The sequence below is a fragment of the Gymnoscopelus microlampas genome, assembly GCF_963454915.1.
Source record: "Gymnoscopelus microlampas genome assembly, chromosome: 4".
NCBI classification, from domain to species: domain Eukaryota; kingdom Metazoa; phylum Chordata; class Actinopteri; order Myctophiformes; family Myctophidae; genus Gymnoscopelus; species Gymnoscopelus microlampas.
The window spans coordinates 36,958,251-36,979,231 of record NC_139941.1 but is presented as its reverse complement, the minus strand read 5'-3'; the positions used below and the strand labels follow the sequence as shown (position 1 = coordinate 36,979,231).

Genomic DNA, 20,981 nt, shown 5'->3' with positions numbered 1-20,981 from the left:
GCCTGAGAGTCCCAAGGAAAAACAAAGCTTTTAACAAGCACTAAGATATTCATCGTCGCCACCGTGAGCGACTCGGAAAAGGGTATTAGTGCTCTAGGGAAAATCTCTTTTGCCTGTTGTTGTTTCTCTCTGCATGAATAATTTAGGGACTCATGTAAGACAAAGTTGCATTTACTTGCCTCATTATATTTTAATCCTGAGCGATGGCTGCTCTGCATATGCTTGGCATGGCCACTGGCTTTTAACGGTCCTCTCCTCTGCAGCTTGCTCATAAATCCGCCTCAGCCGCGCAAACCCATCAAGATTGTCCTCCTCCCCTGCTCCCCTGCCCTGCATACTGTTGGCCTGTCCGGGGATTTGTGTTCCGACAGATGCCAGATCAGATTCCTCCACAGGTGCTACATTATAATCAGAGAGATAACTGCCATGGGGTTTACGCAGAGTTCACTGATACATTGCAAAAGAACAAAGTTGACATGGTATACCCTTTTCTCTGACAGAATATTTTAACGACTGTAACCCAGGCCTCCTTATTTTGGGCATGCCATTATAGGCAAACATTTTCAAAAGTTCTCTAACGGATCTAAACACTCACAGCATGTCGGCATGGAATTTGTTGTGGGCTATTTTAAAAAAAGAAGCTATTTTCAAACAAAATCGAAATGTTTTGAAAATCTTTTGAAAACAGGGCTTAAGTGGTTAACATTGGCATGTTTTTATCCCAGAGCAACGTTTCAAGGAGCCAATTGAAGAGAGTGCCAGAGTGAGTGATCTGGCTGTAATTATATCCTGAAATGACCACGTAAGGGAGAAGAGATAGTTTACAAATAGTATGTAGTATATAAATGCTGCAGTGTATTGGAGTTTTTTTTTCCACTTAAATTTCAGTGTATTGGAGTTCTGTCTGAATTCCATGTACGTTTGAAAGCTAGAGGTCTTTCTTTCTTTTTTTTCATCCACAGTTTTGTAAAGCCTAATTATGGTTAGACAAAAAAGTGTGCTGTGTGACATGTCACTCAACGAAAGAAAACAAAAACAAGCAAACAAACACAATTCTGCAATTCTTTTGTGACATGATGCACCGCATTTTGTCCCCCAAGCATAAATTAGGCGTTAGAACATCACACATCATTCCAACCCACTGTTTGAGAAACATATTTTTCTATTATTATTGTGTTACTACTCTACTCTACTCTACTGGCTGTGACAATTGTGTAACTAAAAACTGTCAGTTAAAATACATACACACATAGTCTCATTGTCACAAGGTCAGAGCATGGTGCGCATTGGTGCGGTATGGCGTAGGTGACGTTAAACAGTAGGTGTGAAGCCTAAAGCCATAAGCTCTCTCACAAGGCCGCTGCAGTTGTCGCGTCAACGTTAAACTGGCCTGTGCTGGAGGAACACTGTTAGCCCCTAACCCCTCCATGCCCCCCCCCCAACCCACAAAGAGCAAAATCTCTATGGCATGTCCCACTGATATGTCATCGTGTTTATTTATATGCACCAACGCCCCCCTGTAAAGTCACACATCTGGGACTGCCAATGACAGAAGCGCTTGAGAGCTATGGCGTGTCATGAAAGAGATATATGTATGTATGTCAGGGGAATCGTCTGCATACACGCGCACACACACGCACATACACACACCTACTTTTCCAATCATAAAGTGGCTCCCATGTCACCAGTGAATCAAGAACGTGTCATGTACACACATCAGTGGAACGAATAAAGACATCCATAAAACAGACTGCACCATAGTCTAAATAGTGAAAATATATGTTGCAGAGTAGTGACACAGCTGTGGGACTACCATGCATTGGAGGGGATGGTTTTGCTATATTTAATTAATGCTAGACTCACATAACTATTGCCCTTCTCTCATCACTTTATATTCCAGCAGTAAAACCTTATATCTTTGCCTCCCCCTGCCAATCTGACCTCCGTTTACTGTTTTTGGCAGCAGAATAAAGAGCTACATTATATATCATGTGCCAGCGAATAATATTAGAATAATACTATTATTCACTATGATCAGCTGTATTATTGTTGACTTTGCTTATTCATACATATATCAATAATGTTATTATAATTGTCAACATAATCATAATATGCAAAAAAAATATATATTCTTTTGCATTTATTATGGAAGATAGATGGAAGTCAACATGGAGATGTTCCATTCTCCATTGAAACGCGTCATTGTCTTTACACATGAAAGGCTGCATTTGGCTTCACTGTGGTAGATTTATAAGCAGACAAGATGCTCTAATGCACACTCAAGCACCACAGGCCCTACACTGTAAAATCCTGATTAGTTTACAGTGTCGGTGTGAAAGTATGGTGACCCCGCCAACCTCCCCTCCATCTTTCCTCTCCTCTATTTATAAGGGCAGCTGACTAGGGGTGGAGGTATTTCTAGAGGGGGCTGCCTGCCTGCCGGAGCATCGGGTGTCCCGTCCAACCCTTGCATGGCCCAAGGCCTCCGGGAGCAGCTTGTCTTTCAGCTGCCGGTAACCCGAGTCCCGGTGTCCGCTTTAAAAGTGAATTCCACTTAACGTTCCTCGTTCCCTTTCCAACGTGACCCCAGGGGCTTAGAAGGAGGATGAGGAGGAGGGGGGGGTTGGTTTCTGCACCTCCTTTATATAGCGCAGAACGTGTCTGTTTACGCTAGCACGGCTAGCTGACTGGTGTATGTTGTTTGAGTGGTGAGGGTGGAGGGGTAAGGGGTTTAGCTAGGGATGTCAGCTCCTCCTGACCCTGTCATTTTCTGTTTTCCACCCCGCGCCTCTTGCCCCCACCTCTGCTTCAACCACCCCACCCCCCCGCTCCCAGTCTGTCTGCGAGACAAGTGGCCGTATTGATCCTTAAGAGGCTGGCCTACTTTTCGTGCCAGTGGCTGTCACACAAGTGGGATGCCAGGTGGAATTGCTGAATGTCCCCGTGCGCACACCTCCACCTTGCCTGAATTCCCCTGCTGTTGGTAGACGGGACGGCTGTTGGTAGATATGTTGTTAATAACCGCCAACAGCGACTCCCTCTCACCATGAAACTACAGCTTGTGAGCCCGAGCAAGCGCAGAGCTTGGCCGAAATGTGAGGGGTCATTGTGGTGGGATCTACTCTGTGAATGTGTGTGTGTGTGTGTGTGTGTGTGTGTGTGTGTGTGTGTGTGTGTGTGTGTGTGTGTGTGTGTGTGTGTGTGTGTGTGTGTGTGTGTGTGTGTGTGTGTGTGTGTGTGTGTGTGTGTGTGTGTGTGTGTGTGTGTATGTAGGGGTTTAGGAGGTTGCAAGGAGCCCTGTACTCCCACTGTGCATTAGTGCAACATTTATTTGTGTTAGAGAGGGCGAGATGATTCATATTACTCAACGTGGCTTGCAGGGCTGGGCGAGATGTGCCTCCCTCTAACACATTTTCTTTTCCTCTCATTAAAGTAGTCTGTGCCTAGAGGAACCAACCGATGTCTGCTGTACACCGCGCACACCCTGCCATCCACCTCTCTCTGCCTCTTCTTTTGCTTCTTTGTGTCTCTCCGCTGCAGTGGAAATGCAGTGTGTGTGTGTGTGTGTGTGTGTGTGTGTGTGTGTGTGTGTGTGTGTGTGTGTGTGTGTGTGTGTGTGTGTGTGTGTGTGTGTGTGTGTGTGTGTGTGTGTGTGTGTGTGAGAGAGTGTGAGAGTGTGTGGGGGCTGAGGCGAGGGAAAGGGTCACAGAACTTTTTTTTTTCTCCTTTTTCCTTCGCTGCATTATTTACGATGCCATCCAAGTGGAGGTTGTTTTCTTGTTTTTGCTCCCTTTCCCCTTTACTTCCTCTTGGTGAGTCCAAGTCACATTCACAGAGCGGTTTTGAGAGAGAGAGAGAGACGGTGCGAGAGAAATAAGACAAGATTATGACTCCTGTAGCTCTGAGATGGAGCATGACTCATCTTGACACTGTACGGATGTGGAGGGTGAAATGAAAAGAAGTCTGCGTTTTTCTTTCGAGCAACGCTTAAGGCCACCTTTTCTCTTAACAAGCTGCAGTGAGAGGGTGGTTTGCCTACCAAGCTTGCCTGCAGCCCTCTGCAGGGCGATTATGTCATGGCGGGCCAGGCAGAGTGTGTGTGTGTGTGTGTCTATTAGGATGTTGCTCTACTGCAGCAAAATGGTTCTCGGGCTAGGAATATTATTATCATCTCCTCCAGGATCCTCTTCTTCTCTCCACAGCAACAATGATTGCCTGCTGCACTGTGCGAAAGCATGGGCAAGAGGTGCTCCTTTTTCTAAATACTAGAAGTGAAATATGCACTTCAGGCTCTGTTTTGTTGTCCTTGGCTTACAGTGTTTGATGGTAGCTATGTTTATTGTATTTTTTTATTCTACCACTGTGAAACCACCGGCAATGTTCTACCTTTGGACAATAAACAGGCTATTTGATCTTATCTTTTTCCGCGTTTTATTCCGTTCCGTTAGCTTCCGTTCCGTTCAGCACATGTCTTATCATTAAGGCTTAACGACAAAAAATATTACGTGGGTACTGGCCAAGGGGCAAGTCTTAGATATTTACGATGAGGCCGACAAAATGGCCAGAGTGGCGCTGTTTTACCCTGCGCCGACCTGCGGTGTCAGAAAGAATTTATTTTAACGCAAGTGAATGGGTTTTTTGACAAACTTTAGACTAGATTTTCTTACTGTAATAAAAATTGTCATAAATTCTATATGCTTCCAGTTGCTAGTTTAAAGTCTCCTTTCAATCATCAGGATATGCGTTTTGCTAAATTATGGTCCTATTTATTATAAAATTGACGATAAAGTAGGCTATTCTCTAGGAGGGGCGGGATGATTTGATTGACAAGCTACACAACCAATAGCATTCATTCCCCGCCCCCCGCTCTTGATTGACAAGCTACCCAACCAATAATGGTCTGGTCTCATTCTGACGCGTAGTGAAAGATGGCGGACCTACAGTCTTGGAACAATCGGCTTCATTTTCGGTCTGTAGAAAGCAGCGGAGTGGGTTTGTCCATCTCATTTATACAGTCTATGGTACTGGCTCATATCATAGAAAGGTGGAATTTGGGTAAAAAGTACTATTTACAGAAATGCTGTAAAAGCATTTCTGTTTTAACTACAAATATAAGACCTATATGCTTTGTCTTACGACATGCTTTGTCTACAAGCTCACAAGGCATCGGTACTCTGATAAAGTTCTGACAATATTAATGACTTTCCCAAATTAGGAATGTCAGGGTTAATGGACAGTCGAATGGTGAGAGAACAAGAAAGAATGACACACGTCATCACCAGCCGGATTCGATGAAAGATTTTTAAGGCATTTCTGCTTGAGGGGTGAGAAGACAGGAGGAGAGACAGAGAGGGGATTACTTGTGTCACTGGTCACAAGCCAGATTTGAACACTTGACCTCACAATTAGGCCTGTAACTATATAGTGAGACACTCGACTGACTGTCGACCGGCATGGCCCACAAAGACTTGTGACTTATAAATGGGACCTGTCAGCCATCTGAGCGGTCCAAGAGAGCTGGCCAGAGCCAAGCAGTAGTCTGATCCTTATCAGGCCCGGGGAGATAATGAAGAATTCTCCCCACAACCCCCTTGGTTCCTCCAGGAGATTACCTGAAGCCCTTATCTCTGCTGGCACACATTCTGACATTAAAGAGGGAAGGAAGGCCACCACAGCCCCCTTTCCGCACTCAGTCATGCCGTGCCGAACCAGGCTACTGCTGCCGTGGCCCTTATCTCTGGCCTCCTCTTGTTTCACTCATATTTTTCATCTCCCTGCCTGCCTTACTGTCCCCCTTTTTACTCTGGCGATGTATCTTTCTCTCCCCCTCTCATCCCTCTCTGTTTGTCCGTCTCCTTTGCTCTCTCTCTCTTTATTTCCACTCCCCATCTCGTTGCCATGGGTGTTAAGCAGGACTGTACAATGTATGTGTGTCTGTGCCGTGCCTCTCTGACCCTTATCTCACCTCCTCCTGGCATAGATAACACTATCTCACTGTTATCAACATTTCTGCCACCATACAATCCCCTCCTCTAGCCGCCCCTACACCACCACACCTGACAGCAATGTATAGGGATGGAGAGATGCGTGTACATTATTTAAACATACAGTATGGTATAGGGATGGGATGATAATCGTTATTATCGTTTATCGTGATAAAAATAATCGTATCGTGGAGATTGGAATTTATCGTGAAATTTTCCTCCGTCACACACTAGGGTTAATTAGTTTTTGTTGCGCTGCAAATTCAGTACCGCTTAAACCCTCTATACTTTCTTGATAAAACGGACCTGTAAAGAGCGCATTTGGTACGCTCTTATTTCACTCTACACAAATCGATTCACCAAAAATAGCAGATCTACAAGCGTTGTGAGCTTGCAGATCGGCTATTTTAGCAGAACGTTCCCCCCAGAATAGGGATGCTGGGTGTTCAACTGCTTAACAAAAGTGCCATTTTAAGTTTTAAGTATATTTTGATTATCGCAATAATATCGTTAATCGCAATTATCTTTGCCACAATAATCGTGACATGTAATTTTCATATCGTCCCATCCCTACAGTACGGTTTTATAAATACTGGCTGAAGCTCATATCATGGCAATGCGTTGGGGCGTCAAATGGGGAACGACGGTCGAGATGATTTGTCTGCTTTCATTGCCACGAGGCTCATTGCACCCCATGTCACTTAACAATGACGCTTCACTGATGTTTTTGTCTTGGCGGGTGTTGATGCTCATAAACTCTGGTTGAGACAGTGCTGAGGGGAAATGGGTCCACATGGCCCTCATTTTATTTCCTGTGAGAAATTTGGCAGGCTGACTGACTGACTGTGACACCACTGCTGTTATATTATATTGCACAATATTCGTTTATTTGTTGTATTTCTGTTCTTCCTGGGACCACAGTGCATTGGATTGACTGCCCACCCACGTACTCACCTCTGCGCGTGTGAGTGCACACACAGACAGACAGGCGCACACACACACACACACACACACACACACACACACACACACACACACACACACACACACACACACACACACACACACACACACACCGATCTCCACGGTTCGGCCCTCCAGGAAATAGTGGTGGTGTTTGTGCGTTAATTTTCTCTCATTTAATTTCTCTTTATTCTGGTTTGTTTTGAGCATGGGACTGGCCCACCTGCACCACCTCCACTCACCCTCAAACTACCACACGCGCACGCACGCATTCACAACTCCTCTGGCGGTGGATGCTTTGATTTGTGAGCCGTCTCTCAGTCTGTCTACAGTGTAAAGAAACATTTTAATGTGATGCGTTTCTCCCTCTGCCCTTCTGTCTCTCACTTTCTCTCTCTGTACGTCTCTAGCTTGCTCTCCTCTCCTCCCTGCTGATGAAACAAGGCCCCTGCTCTCCCCCCGATACAGCGCTAATTTGTATATGAAACTGACAGGCGGCCCTGATAAGGGCCAGCAACTGCTCCCCCAGACAGCCTGGGGAGAAGAGAGGAGTGAAACACAGGAGGAGGGGAGAGCAGGGAAAGGGTACAGAGGAGGAGAGGAGGGAGGAAAAGTGAAGGGGAGAAGGACAGGGAAGGGGGAGTATGAGGGAGGGAGGGAAGGAGACGGAAGAGGGGGAAGGGGGAGAAGGTAAGGGTGATGATGGGTAATATTTTACACAAAGCTGGAGCCCCTCAGCTCGCGGCATAGATTTCCCTGCCTCTGTTGCTAGGGAGAGGAGAGACACACGCATACATGCGCGCACACACACACGCATACATGCGCACACACAAAATGTTGCTGAGGTCTAAGTGTGAAGAGATTTACACATATGTGCACATGCACATAGCCTACATGTCAGCCAGCTGTTGAAAGGGCTAGTGCTAAATGTAAAAAGCTGTGGGTGTGTGTGTGTGTGTGTGTGTGTGTGTGTGTGTGTGTGTGTGTGTGTGTGTGTGTGAGTGCATGCATACCTGCTGTGAGTAGATGTACTGTAGGTGTATGTGTGTGCACTCTGTGCAGAGACGGTCACTATGGAATTCATTACCATCTTAATGATGCTGGAGGTGAGGTTCAGGGCCCAGTAGTTGACAGTTTACGTGGGAGGTTTCCATCTCTGTGTGTGTGTATGTATTTTCCCTCCTGCTTGTGGGGGAGTGAAGTCTTGCTGGCCCACACTTGTTCTGACATGCTGGTGGTGGGAGGGGGGGTGTAGTTCCCCGTTTGCTGGCCCGGTAGTTCCTGGGAAAATGGTAGCGCTACTGTAGCTTATAATAAACGACCGCTGGGGAGGTCATTAAGTTTCTGGAACAGTGAGGGAGGGATGGGGGGGGGGGAGAGGGTGTGTGAGGGGGAAGGACAAATGCAAGGGAGAGATAATTAATTTGGTGTCCCCGTCGCCGTCAGGGGGCCCTGGGCCCCGCCATGCACAGCTAACGTGGCATTAATCGCTAACCTAGCATAAGTCGTTAACATTTAGCATTGACGGATAACGCGGCGTTAGTTGTTCATAATACATGCAATATTGGTGGCTCACAGACCATGTCTTGTGAGCCACGAGGAGCCGAGTTCAAATCCAAGTCCCAGACTTCTTTGTCTCTCCTATCTCTGCCCTTGGTTTTCTGTCTTTCTGCACTCTCTGATAAAGCATTATAGCAATAATAATAATAATATGCAATACTTATGCATCTCAGGGAGATGCTGGTGCTCTGTTAACCACTTTCAACGTGGCGTCCGTATTTTGGACATTTTGGGCATTGGCATTTTTCAAAAAATCTCAAAGTAATGGCAGAAATAGCCGCTGGTCTATAAGCTTACAATGTGTCACAATGTGATGCGTTGTGAGCATGGCTATTTTCGCTGTGTGTCGCACAACAAAGTAAGTATAGGGTTAAAGTAGTTAACCAAGAGAACATTCTGACCCGTTTAGCAGTGATTAGGTCTAAGGGTACCTGAGGGGCCATTGACGAAGCTCAGCTAAATTCTCAGGTAATTTACCTCTGACATCGTAAAAAAAAAAACGTTGTTCTTTTATTCTCTCCAAGACAATTTCACTGTGAAATAGTTATCATATTGCCCAGTAGGCACCTCCTGACATGACTGTAATGTGCACGGCAAACGGCAAAGGAAAGATAAAAGGAAAGAACCTACTGCACCCACCCTCCCCCAACCCCGATGTGGCTTTGGTGACATGACATCCCGTCCTTCTAAGACCAGGGTAGGGAGAAAGAGAACTGTAGGGGTGACAGAGGGACAGAGGGAAATGGAGAGGAGGTCAGGGCAGTGAAGGAGGAAGCTGACAGTGATAAAACGGTGAGCAGGACAGCGAATTAGCACAAGCGTGAGGTGTGTGTGTGTGTGTGTGTGTGTGTGTGTGTGTGTGTGTGTGTGTGTGTGTGTGTGTGTGTGTGTGTGTGTGTGTGTGTGTGTGTGTGTGTGTGTGTGTGTGTGTGTGTGTGTGTGTGTGTGTGTGTGTGTGTGTGTGTGTGTGCGTGCGTGCGTGCGTGCGTGCGTGCGTGCGTGCGTGCGTGCGTGCGTGCGTGCGTGCGTGCGTGCGAGTGTCGATGGGAGGTGTCAGGTTGAGCCGAGGTTGGGGGTCCAGTGGCAGAAAGGTGGTGCCAGGGTTAATTGAGAACTTGCTTGTCCATGCCAGTATGTGGGTACCCTCCCCTACTGCACCATGCACCCACTGCCCCCCATCTATCTTGCATTTATTGCAAGATAAATTAATTATTTCCTGCCTTAATCCTTCTCTATCCCCTTGCTTCCTCTCCCTCTCTCTCTCTCTCTGTCTCTCTCTGTCTCTGTCTCTCTCTCTCTCTCTCTCTCTCTCTCTCTCTCTCTCTCTCTCTCTCTCTCTCTCTCTCTCTCTCTCTCTGGTCTTCTGATATTTCCATGTGGCTCTGCGTTACATCATTCCATTGCTTTGCAGAGCCCAGACTAACCATGCTAGCAGTGATATACTACAGTGTCAAGTGCCTCCTCCCTGGAGGCATCAAATAAACTCACTCATTTGGCTGTCAGGGAACTATGCAACCATGATGTGAGGTCTTTGATTTATAGGCTGTTTTAGCATGCTCAATTAAACGATAGTTTATATCGTGTACCACTGTAGCAGTGTTGGTATTTATACAGTAGTTGGTTTATGGTTACATATGGGCTTGTATACATTTGAAGAGATCTATTACATTGTGTTAGAAACCCACTTATGGAAAAGATCGCCGTAATTATTTATTCAGGGACGATGCTGTAAAAAACAATGTATAAATCATACAATGGGATACAAGAGAAATTATAATAATACGGTTATCTTCTCCCACCCATAAATTCAAAAGGTCTGCTACACAGTCATTAATTCATATGCTTAACAACCCACTGAAATATGCTCACCTGCACAGATAACGTGCACAGATAACCTCAACACACTCAAAACACACACATCATCCTGATGTTCATGTAAAAGTATTTCTCGAGCAAGGACCTAAAGCACATAATCACTTAATTCACTATAAACAATAGCTGTTTGGAAATTTCATTTGATGAGATTGGTGGAGGAACATATCGGTGTATAATTTAAGTCACATTAATGTGACAACAACCTCACATTAAGCACAGCGCGTCAATGTAGTAGGACAATACAATTAAATGGAATTTTGTCCGCTGTACGTGGGTTGTAGTGAGTGTAATGTCGGCCCTTGTCATTGAGAGGAACTTCTCTGTACAAACAGGTTGCTTAAGAACAAGAAGAGTGCACGCCAAATGACTCAGAAATAAACCATAATTACCAGCTTCACAGGCGCAGACCCACAACAAAGGCCCACCGTGAGCTATTCCTTTGTTTTCACTCTGTGGTTGTTGTTGTGATAGCACCTGCCAGCTTGTGTAGAAAGGATTTTTTTTTTGAAGCCGGGTGGAGTTTGCTTGTTTGTTTGTTTGTTTTCTTTTCACGCTCATATATTTGATTTGGAATCCATTTGTTCGAGATTTGGCGTTTACCTCCAGCCGTGGTATATGTTCTATCCTAGCTTCTTTCTCCTTTTCTAACATTTTGTAAAAATAATTCGCTCACCTCTGAGGAATGCAGAGCATGCAATAGGGGCTTGTAGATCAAAAGGTAGTTGCTTGCCCAGCCGTGTGGGTTCTTTGATATAAAGCCAGCCCAGCGGGTTGGGCTGTGTGTTTGTTAGTGTGCCTGCGTGCATACATTGTTATGTGCGCGAGAGTATGTGTGTGTGTCTGTGTGTGTGTGTGTGTGTGTGTGGGAAGTCGGGGTGAGGGGGTGGTGAAGAGAAATTGGTCTCTCAGCAGTCTTTCACTAAATGAGGTTAATTGAATCTGGGTAATTGCTGACCTTCCTGTCTCAGTGAAATCACAGCCATACACTGATCAATGCCTTTCATAAATTCATGCCTGAAGGTCATTGGGTTGATTACCGCCCTCGCTTGCCTTCCCTCGTGTCGCTGAACGTGTTTCAAATCAGACTCAGTCGTCGTGCAGAAATGAAGCATGGAAGCCGTTTTAACTGCTGGGAGAAAAAAATAGTATGCAATTAAGCTTGTCGGAGAGATTTTCTAAATTAATTAGCTTGCGGTGTTGTTAAGTAAAAGCAATGTGGACATGTGAAAATTGCCAAAGATTCCCCCCCCCCATTCCTTTCCTCGTTTCTTTCCCTTCCTCGTTTCTTTGCTGTGGCAGCAAAAGCTGAGAATGCCTGGCAGTAAATGTCTCCCTTAATGCTGGCGAGAGGGTTTTCTGCACCCTCCCCTCCCTGCTATGCCGCTCTGCTATTATCCAGAGATTTATGCAGCCAATAAGTCACTGGTGTTCGGGTGTGTGGGGGAGCTAGTGGGGGCTTTTTAAAACAAATAACAGTGTAATTTGTAATTTGCCATTCCCTAAATCTGGGAATTATGCTCCCGCGTGTGGCTCTTTGGGGAGATGACCCACTCCATTGGTGGGGTTACTACTGCTAGCCTAGCACCACCACCACCACCCTCCTTCTCTAACACTCGTCTCTCTCTGCCTCTCTCCCTCTCTCTCTCTCTCTCTCTCACACACACACACACACACACACACACACACACACACACACACACACACACGCACACACACATACGCACACACCTACACACACAGACACACACACACACACACACACACACACACACACACACACACACACACACACACACACACACACACACACACACACACACACACACACACATACACACACCCATCTCTCCCTCTGTGCTCGACAAGGAAACGGGAGGATTTCACAGCTGCTGAGAGCAGGGGCCCTGACTGAGCCCCCATGACCTCCTCGTTGCATTTTTTCACCTCTCCTTTTCCCCGCTCTCTGTCACCCCCCTCCTCTCTCTCTCTCTCTCTCTCTCTCTCTGCAGCTCAGGCTTCTTTCCTCAGGGAGCTCTTGTGTGGCTCAGAGGAAGCTGAATCATAAAGCATGGCTAATGAATAGAATAGGGAAGGAAAGCTGAGGCCTGCCGACGGGCCCCCAGAGAGGTAGAGAGGTAGGCCCATGGCCCCACCAAGCCCCAGGCTCGAATAGCAGACGGCCCCCGCGAAAAGGTCAGGGTTCCTGCGGCTCGCTCCAAGGGCTTTTTGGCTCCCAGGCAATGTGGCTTGAATTTCCCCCTTCATTTTTTTTATGGGTAGAGCCCCCCCATTCCAGTTTCCTTTAGAAAACCTGGCCTTTGCTCCTCTTTATTCCCCTCTGTCTGCCTCTTTCTCTTCCTCTCTTCCTCTCTGTTCCCTCCCCCGTCTCATCTCTCTGTCTGTTTTTGATGGCCGCCTGAGTTCGCCTCAACAAAGAGAGTGTGAAGGATTTGTTATACGTGACCTCTTTGTGAGCCGAGACTGCAGGCAGCCTCAGCTTCCAGAACAGCGCTACAGCCCCCGCAGAAAAATGTCAACTTGGCCAGCCGGCGAAAACCCAGAAAAAAGTTCTGCGAAAACACGCAACAGCTTGCCAACGAATCAGGGCTCTTGTTTTGACATGCCTTTTTAAGAAGTGCTCTTGTAAGGCAGCCTTGTAATTGTGGATTATACTGACTGACTCATACAGACTTGGCAGGTGCAAAACGCAGTGCTAAAAGCCTAAATATCGGTTGTTGTCGGTGTAGCCGCTGTGTTTTTGGGAACATTTAAAACGGGTTATATACTCGCATAGTCAAAGCGGTCTGGGCAGGAATAAATAGATATGGCATGGTTCGTCTAGGTGACGTACACTCGACCAAAGTATGGTTTACCTTTTCCTTCACAGGGAGAAAATGTTGCGTCTCGTCTGTTCTCTCGGTTAACAGCTCTGGTCATAACAGTTGTTTTAACAGTCATAGCGGGCTACCGCGTGAAAGGATCCCCTTCTCTTTTTTTCTCTTTTTTTCCGCTTTCGTGACCCTGTGCCACTGTGAGTGAGCCCCCGAGCTGACTTCTGTATCCATTTGCCAAGCTTCATTTCATCCTGAGCCCCCTATGTTTTATTCTTTTTTCACCCAGGGGCCTCCGGGACCATGAATCAGGGCTGAGGTTGTGCTGTGCTGTGCTGCGGTGCTAAGGCTTGGTACTGGAGCGTTTAATGTTGTCCAAAGCTAACAAAAGAGTCTGTGTTGTTGGGCTGGCGCCCCGGTTCTGGGAGACTGAAAGAGGGCAATGAACACAACACTCTTGTCTCGCCTTTGCTTTCCTCTGCTCTCCTCATCTCATCTCACTTGCCCCCCCCTCCTGCTCTCCTCTCTTGTCTTCTCTTCTCCTTTCTTCTCTTCTCCTCTTTCTCGTCTCCCTGCTTCTTTCTTTATCTCGTACTCTGGTCTCCGCTCTGGCCTCTCATGTCCTGTCTTCCATCTTCCTCTGTTCCCCTCTGCTCTCCGCTTCCCCTGTTTTACTCTCCTCCCCATCATACTGTTCTCTGATTTTCTCTGCACTCATCTCCTCTCGTCTCTCCATTGCTCTCATCTCCTTTCCTTTGCTCTTGCTCTCATGGCGTCTTCACTGCTCGGCTCTCCTTTCCTCTGCTCACTTCTGCTCTCCTCTCCCGTCTCCTTGCCTCGCCTCTCCCCTCGTCTACTGTCAGAGGAAACCAAACACCACCTTCTCTATGCTGAGCTTTCACTTCCCTCTGCCCTCGTCGACGAACGTTTGCAGAGACCAAAAAAAAAAAAACGAAACTAAAGATGTTTTTTTTTCTCGTATTGACCTTGTTTGATACTTCTGGGTGGGGAGATTCGTTGCTGTATTTCTGAGTGCGGTTGTGGTGTTCGGTGCTCAGACGAAACGTTGGCACAAAGAAACATACAGACACGTACGCTCACACACGTACGCAGAGCCACCCACATACCCACACACCCTCCCTCGCCCACAAACACAGAACAGTGACAGCGTACAGAGTTATTGTGAGGTCTTTGGAAAGAAGAGGATGTCCTCAAAATACTGTAGATGGGAGTACGCAGGATGCCAAGGACAGCCATCTGTGTTTACACAATCGTTTGCTTTTTCATTTGCTCCGTCTCTCTTGTGCTCGTGTGCTCGTGTGCTCCCTGTCTCTCTGATTCGCTGCTTATACTTTACATATGCTTGCTTTTGTGTTGTATATAAAATACAATCATGGCGGTTAAGGACACCTGGCCCCTCTTTGGGTAGAACATATGTTCAGCTCCTAACCTCTGTTACCTCTTTTTACAAGTGAGAGAGGGGAGCTAACGCAGCAGGAGTCAAATCATGGGTTTACATATAAATCCCTCCGCATATAGGCTGAGATCAAAGGCTACGGAGGAGGTTTGTTGTTAATATCACCTTCCTCAAACGCAGAAGGTTGTGTCGCCACATAAATTATCTGACAATGCCAGGTGGTCTGCAGTTTACCGACTCTATTCTTAGTGTTGAAAATGTGTAGCGTCTGCTGCGCGGTAGCTGTGTATATTTGTAGTAATGTATGGAGGGTTTGATTCGGCAAGGATATGCCAGGATTTACACATGTCCACATGTGAGGCACGAGAGGAGAATAGCTTGCAGTGTTTAGTCTGGGTGACTCCACTGACAATTGATAGTCAGACACCATTTTCTCCCTCATCTGGTTGATTCAGCTACATTCTCACTACAAGAGAATAGGTTTATACAGGTATATGCAGGAATATATATGATGTATTCCTGGCATGTTATTTTGTATTATTTGTTTATTTTGCTCTGAACAGGGATGCACAAGTAATTTGTCATCATATCGGTATCGGCTGATATCTGCCTTAAAAATGCAATATCGCGAAAATCAGTATCTGTGAAATATCCTGATTTTTTTTTTTGCCAATATAATATTTAGGTTTGAATGTGAAGCTGAAAAGGCCTTTTGTGATGTACACAATCAATCATTGTTTCCTGGGGATGATTTCAAAATGATCTACTTTAGAACAGTAGAACTAAAGGCAGACAAGTTGGAAGTTGGTTAAAATAAATGTTACATCTTTACTACATTTAAGTTGTTTGAACTAATATGTGCATCGTGAATCATGTAATAAGAATGCATTGTTTTGTTGAAGTCTGCATCTGCACCTAGAATCACAGTTATAACAGGTACAAGGTAGACCCTAACTGGAAACTTGTATTGGAATATCAGTATCGGTATTAATTTGACCATGCAATTAATCAGTTATCGGTTATGCACGAAATTGAAAAACACAGTGCATCTATTGTATGTCTTTGTTTTATATCGTTTAACATTTAAATGTTTGGCATTTAGGTGAAGCTGTAACCAATGGTATACCCTTAGAATTCAGGCATTTAGCAGACACTCTTAACCAGAGCGACTTACAAATGCTGTCAGAGTAAATGGCATGAACCCTAGTCAACCAACAACAGTGTAAATGGTCACATAAGTAGAGAGCAAAGAAAACAAATTAGTACTTAAAAAGAAACTAGCATACCAGGCCAACATCAAACCTAGAATTTGTCTAAACGACATGCTATCTAAATAACATTCGTGGCATTTGTGGTCAAGTAAAAACAAATCTAAATAACATATGTGAACAAGTAACCAACATATATCTGCATATTATTCTAGCATCTTTCAAAATAGGAAAAAAGAAGGGATACTAGAACAGACAAGGTTCCAACAATCTGTAAGAAATCCATTTTACACACTTAAGATTTAAATTAAAACTCAGGTTTTTACTATGTAGCAACTGCGTTCAACCCTGACAATGGTCAAACGATTGTCTCTGCATAAGTGGATGAAACCATTTACAGCCGTATGTTTGTTGCATCTGAAATGCGGCTCTCACTTTAAAAGAACAAGATGCTATTTGTGGGCTGTAGCCTATTATTCCACTCAAATACATCACAGAAACAAAATGAGATTTCCGCCCAGGGTCCCTGTAAACCTGTGGGGGGGGGGGGGGGGGGGGGGTGTGTGTGTGTGTGTGTGTGTGTGTGTGTGTGTGTGTGTGTGTGTGTGTGTGTGTGTGTGTGCGTGCGTGCGTGCGTGCGTGCGTGCGCGTGCGTTCACGGCTTTGTGTTCTGATCTTGCATGGCTGACATGCTGACTTCCCGCTCTCAGCCTCGTGTGTGAGGGCTCTCAGGTGGCACAAGACTGCCCCCTAATGTTACCTCCACAGGAAGAAGGAAGGCAGACAGAGAGACAGACTATCAGTTGAGGAAGAAGAAGAAGAAGCTGTGATCATGATAGGAGAATAAGTGTGTCATCCAAAGTGTGCTGGTGATGCTGTGCTGTTGATCTCGCATGTATTGTCTGTTGTTTTTAAAACCACCACATGTGTGGACAATGCCATGTTTCTATTCTGTGCTATGCATTAGTTAGTAAGTGCTATGCATTAGTTCCTACCAGTTCAAGGTCCAAGGTTGTACTTTATTGTTACATCTTGTGTACAGGTACGAGGTAAGAGTAAACGTATTTTTGTTTGGCTCCCTTCAGACAATGCAGCAGCATAGATAACAGCAAAATAATGATAAAAGATAGATGGGAGTAAAGGCCCTATATCTTACGTTGCCACATACTGTAGGACGTTGTGCTAGTTAGCAGGTTGTGCCAGTTATGTGGCGGCAGAAATGGGTGTGTACTGTATGTAGGCACTATGCTGCCAGTTACTTACAGTAGTTCTACTGAGTGTGTGCTACTTATTAGTTCTCAGTGAGGAGTGAGACAGTGGAACATGTTGCATGTCCTACTGTCACACATACTTTATGCTGCATAGTTATTACACTTCTTACAAGCTTGTGTCTTCTTTTGCTGTTGAACAAAGCATACTCTCTAGGATGGTGTTTTGGGGTTTGATCATTCACGTGAGTGATACTAGTAAATGGCTAAATGGTGGCCAACGACTTAATCAAGCAAGTCCACAAAACTGAATCCAACCAACAATCTGTCTTTCTTCTTGTGTTCCCCAGGTTTCCGATGTAGGATCTGAGAAGCTCTTCTCCCCCACCACACCCAAAGGTAAGTCCCCCCATGCCTCTCCCTAAATTTTGGGGCGGTTTTAAAAACACCCGGCTCCGCTCCCCCTCTCCTCCTCCACCTTTTTGCATTCACGCATGGCAGCCTTTAGCGGTTTGGATCGGCAGTATCTGTCCTGGATATGAAAGGTCACAAATTAAACGCCGGCCAAGGCCCAGCGACAGCCAATAATGTCGTTTGGTCAACCAACGTCTGAGCATGACCGTGAACCCCGGAACACCTGCCTGCCGATTGTTAAGGCGATTTGAATAAGAGCACGAGACTGGATGGCTCCAAAATGTAAATGTGAGAGACGGCGAGGTATCAAAACTTCAAAATATGCAAATGTGAATGTAAACAGCAGTGGCTTGTGGTCAGGGCAGTGGGTCCAACCCCTCCCACACACACACACACACACACACACACACACACACACACACGCACACGCCACCAACACCACCCCCTATCCGTCTGCCCTAATCCACCAAAGTCTCATTCAGATTTAAATGTCAGTGAACAGGGAAAAACAGGCTACATATGCGTGTTGTTTTTCGTGCGGGCACGGAGCGGCACTCTCTGGCCGACCCCTGCCAAAGGCTTAGCCCTCCTACATATTGGCTCATTAGAGGAGATTTGGAGGCTCCCTGCCACATGCTCCCACAAAATGGGAACTTCCCCTCAGGCTATACAAGCTCGCTGACAGCAGGCCTGTCCTGTAATGGACGCCAGAGGAGAGAGAGAGAGACAGAGCAAGTGGGAGAGAGAGAGAGCAAGAGAGCGAGACAGATAGACGGAGGGGTCTGTCAGCCACCCACCCAGACAACAAAAAACAATCCAGTGTGTGGCTGTGCACAGTAAAATCATGAGTGCTCATTTAAATCTGAGAGTGTACAAATGTAAGGGTCCATTTGGTTACATTTGTACATTTTCAGAATTAAATGTACACTGAGGTTCTTACTGTGTGCTCATGCATACACACTTAGGATTATTACGGTTAAAAAGCCCACATGCGTGTTTTTTTTTTTATGCATTGGGGAATCCATGCGTCCACATGTGTACGTTATTACAGTTGTGGGTGCATGCATGGTTATACTGTATGTATCTCCATTTGCATACTGTTTTGTGCACATCACAGACGCCATGTAGGCTTAGTGGTGCCATCTGCACCAGTATATTCTCTAAATGCATGCACAGACTGTTAAAAACATATAAATCAGGACATAAAAAGACATGGAGAAATGTTTGGTCCTTACTTTAGATTTGATTTATAATAGAGATGGTTAAAAGGAATATATTGCTGAGACTATTATATTTATTTGAATCTGTGATGGTACGGTGATGGTACCACAGAACCAGTACACAGAATGGGATAAAGGGGACATGGAAGGCGGTAAGAAGCCTAGGATTAGGTATGCAGCTCTCCAACTGCCCAAAGACAAAGGAGGTATGGCACGGCCAAGTCTCAAGGAATAATTGTATGCCGTACAAATAAGACCTTTGACATGTTGGTGTAACGCAGATTGAAGGACATAGAAACAAACTTTAATAGCAGACAAGAGGTTACTTATGAAAATGGAAAACATACTGGATCCAATCACTAACTTTATAGTACAAATCTGGAACATAGTAATAAAACAACATACACTGGAAAGAGAAACGAGAAAGAAGTTGGACTGCATATGAGCCCAGATTTAAACCAGGACTCAAACAATGGACAAACAGGGGCATTACGGCAGTATGTACAATGGTCAGAATTTCCAAAACTTCAGGGAAAAATACGACCTGGAGAAGCATGCTGATTTGTATCCGTACATCTACAGGTTGTTGTCCAAGTAACTTGTCCAAGTAAACAAATGAAATAGTCAGGGTACTGACTAACCACTGAGGCCCTATATACTTATTTGTACGATAAATGAGCGAAAAGATCAGATCTACAAGCAAACAGTGTCACGATGTGACGCGCTGTGAGCTTGTATATCTGCCTTGTCTACTATTTTAGAAACATTTTGAAAAAAACTGCCTGTTTAAAACATGCCAAAAACAGAGATGCCAAGTTGAAAGTTGCTAATGATTATGACAAATGTATACTAGGCTCTCTGTGAAGGTTTGTTTGCATGTAGACTAGAGGAACCTCAACTATATATAAAGAAAATTGGGCAAAAGAACTTAACATTACTCACGGAGAAGGGCACGATGTGTATGTAAGATACACTGCTAGCGCCTGGATATGGAAAGAATTCTGTTGGTAGAATTCAATCAAATGTCAGATATTGTGATCATTCTAAAGATTAAGGGTGTGGGGGCGTACTTTATCTATTCAACAACCATGCTGGAGGTTATGTGGACATGTGTGCAGCAGACCATAATTATACATGTATTCTGGAACTGCCAGAAGATGGAAAGATATCGGGATAATGTATGGATGAGATACAGTACTAGGATATGAAATAACTAGGACTTGTAGTGTACTGTACTTAGAAAACGTGACTTGAGGCCCGGGCCGCTGGTGTGGCGGTCTGGGCACCCAGGCTGCAATGCGTGTCGCGGGTTAGAATCCCGATCCCGACGACCTTTGCTGCATGTCACTCTCCATCTCTCTCTCTTTCTTTGTCAGTCTACTGTCCTATCAAAATAAAGGAATAAAAGCCAAAAGAAAATATCTAAAAAAAGAAAAGAAAACGTGACTCGAGAGAATATACAAAGAGTATAAATACTTAGTTAAAGTATTACTAGCAGCTACAAAGAAAGCAGTTACAAAGTCACGGTATACTGTAAGTAGACCACGAACCCAGGAGCAATGGCTGGACAGTGGACATTATTGAAGATATGTGATGGAGAAACTCACTCATTCGGTGCATAATATTAAGTTTACAGCTATAAAAAGTGGGTGAAAATCTTTGTTGTACAAGCTCTATCATTTCCATTTCAAGAAAGGTGGAAAAGAAAGAAACAGAAAAAACGGTCAGATATCAATATGGGCAGTGTGAAATTCTGTGAGCTACATGATATATACCTACGTAAGGAGTGTGGTTACATTTTGTACATAAGGTGCATGGTTTAAGGAAAATATCAATAAAATGAGGCAGTCAAAAAGCAGCAGATAACAACCGTGACAGAGTATATGGTCATATACGGTAATTTAGTCATATATATATATATATATAGACACACAAAAAAAACATGTAGTCATCATATACAGAAAACAAAACAATCCTGTGCGGTGGCCTGTGTCGTCAACACATCAGGAATAAAGAACCCAACAGAATCACATCACCAACCATAATGGATAAATAGAAGAGGAAACTAAGATGATTATGCTGTTACATGAGTAAGATGTGTAGCCGCTAACAATAAAAATCTAAGTGGGAAAGATTCACAAAATGGGTGCGTGTTCTGGTTTTGGCTGGAGAGAGAGAGGGATGTGACGTCTGGTAGGGTGAAGTGAGACCAACCTCCAAGTGGTGCAGAAGAGGATAGAACAGTTGTTTTCAACCATTTCAGGCCGCGAACCTCCAAAATAATCATATTTATAATATAAC

At 45.0% G+C, this 20,981-nt stretch overlaps 1 protein-coding gene across 12 annotated transcripts in view; it reads left to right on the top strand.

Moving 5' to 3' along the window:
• The window catches only part of fbrsl1 (fibrosin-like 1), a 386,897-nt gene that overhangs the window by 314,050 nt on the left and 51,866 nt on the right, over positions 1 to 20,981 (top strand). For 11 of the 12 annotated variants that reach the window (XM_084053868.1, XM_084053873.1, XM_084053878.1 and 8 more), the window contains one exon: positions 17,397 to 17,445. In XM_084053868.1, the coding sequence (XP_083909994.1) occupies positions 17,397 to 17,445 (49 nt within the window). Of the gene's footprint in view, positions 1 to 14,664; positions 14,778 to 17,396; positions 17,446 to 20,981 lie in introns of those variants that run through there. The other variant, XM_084053869.1, reaches the window with a different exon arrangement.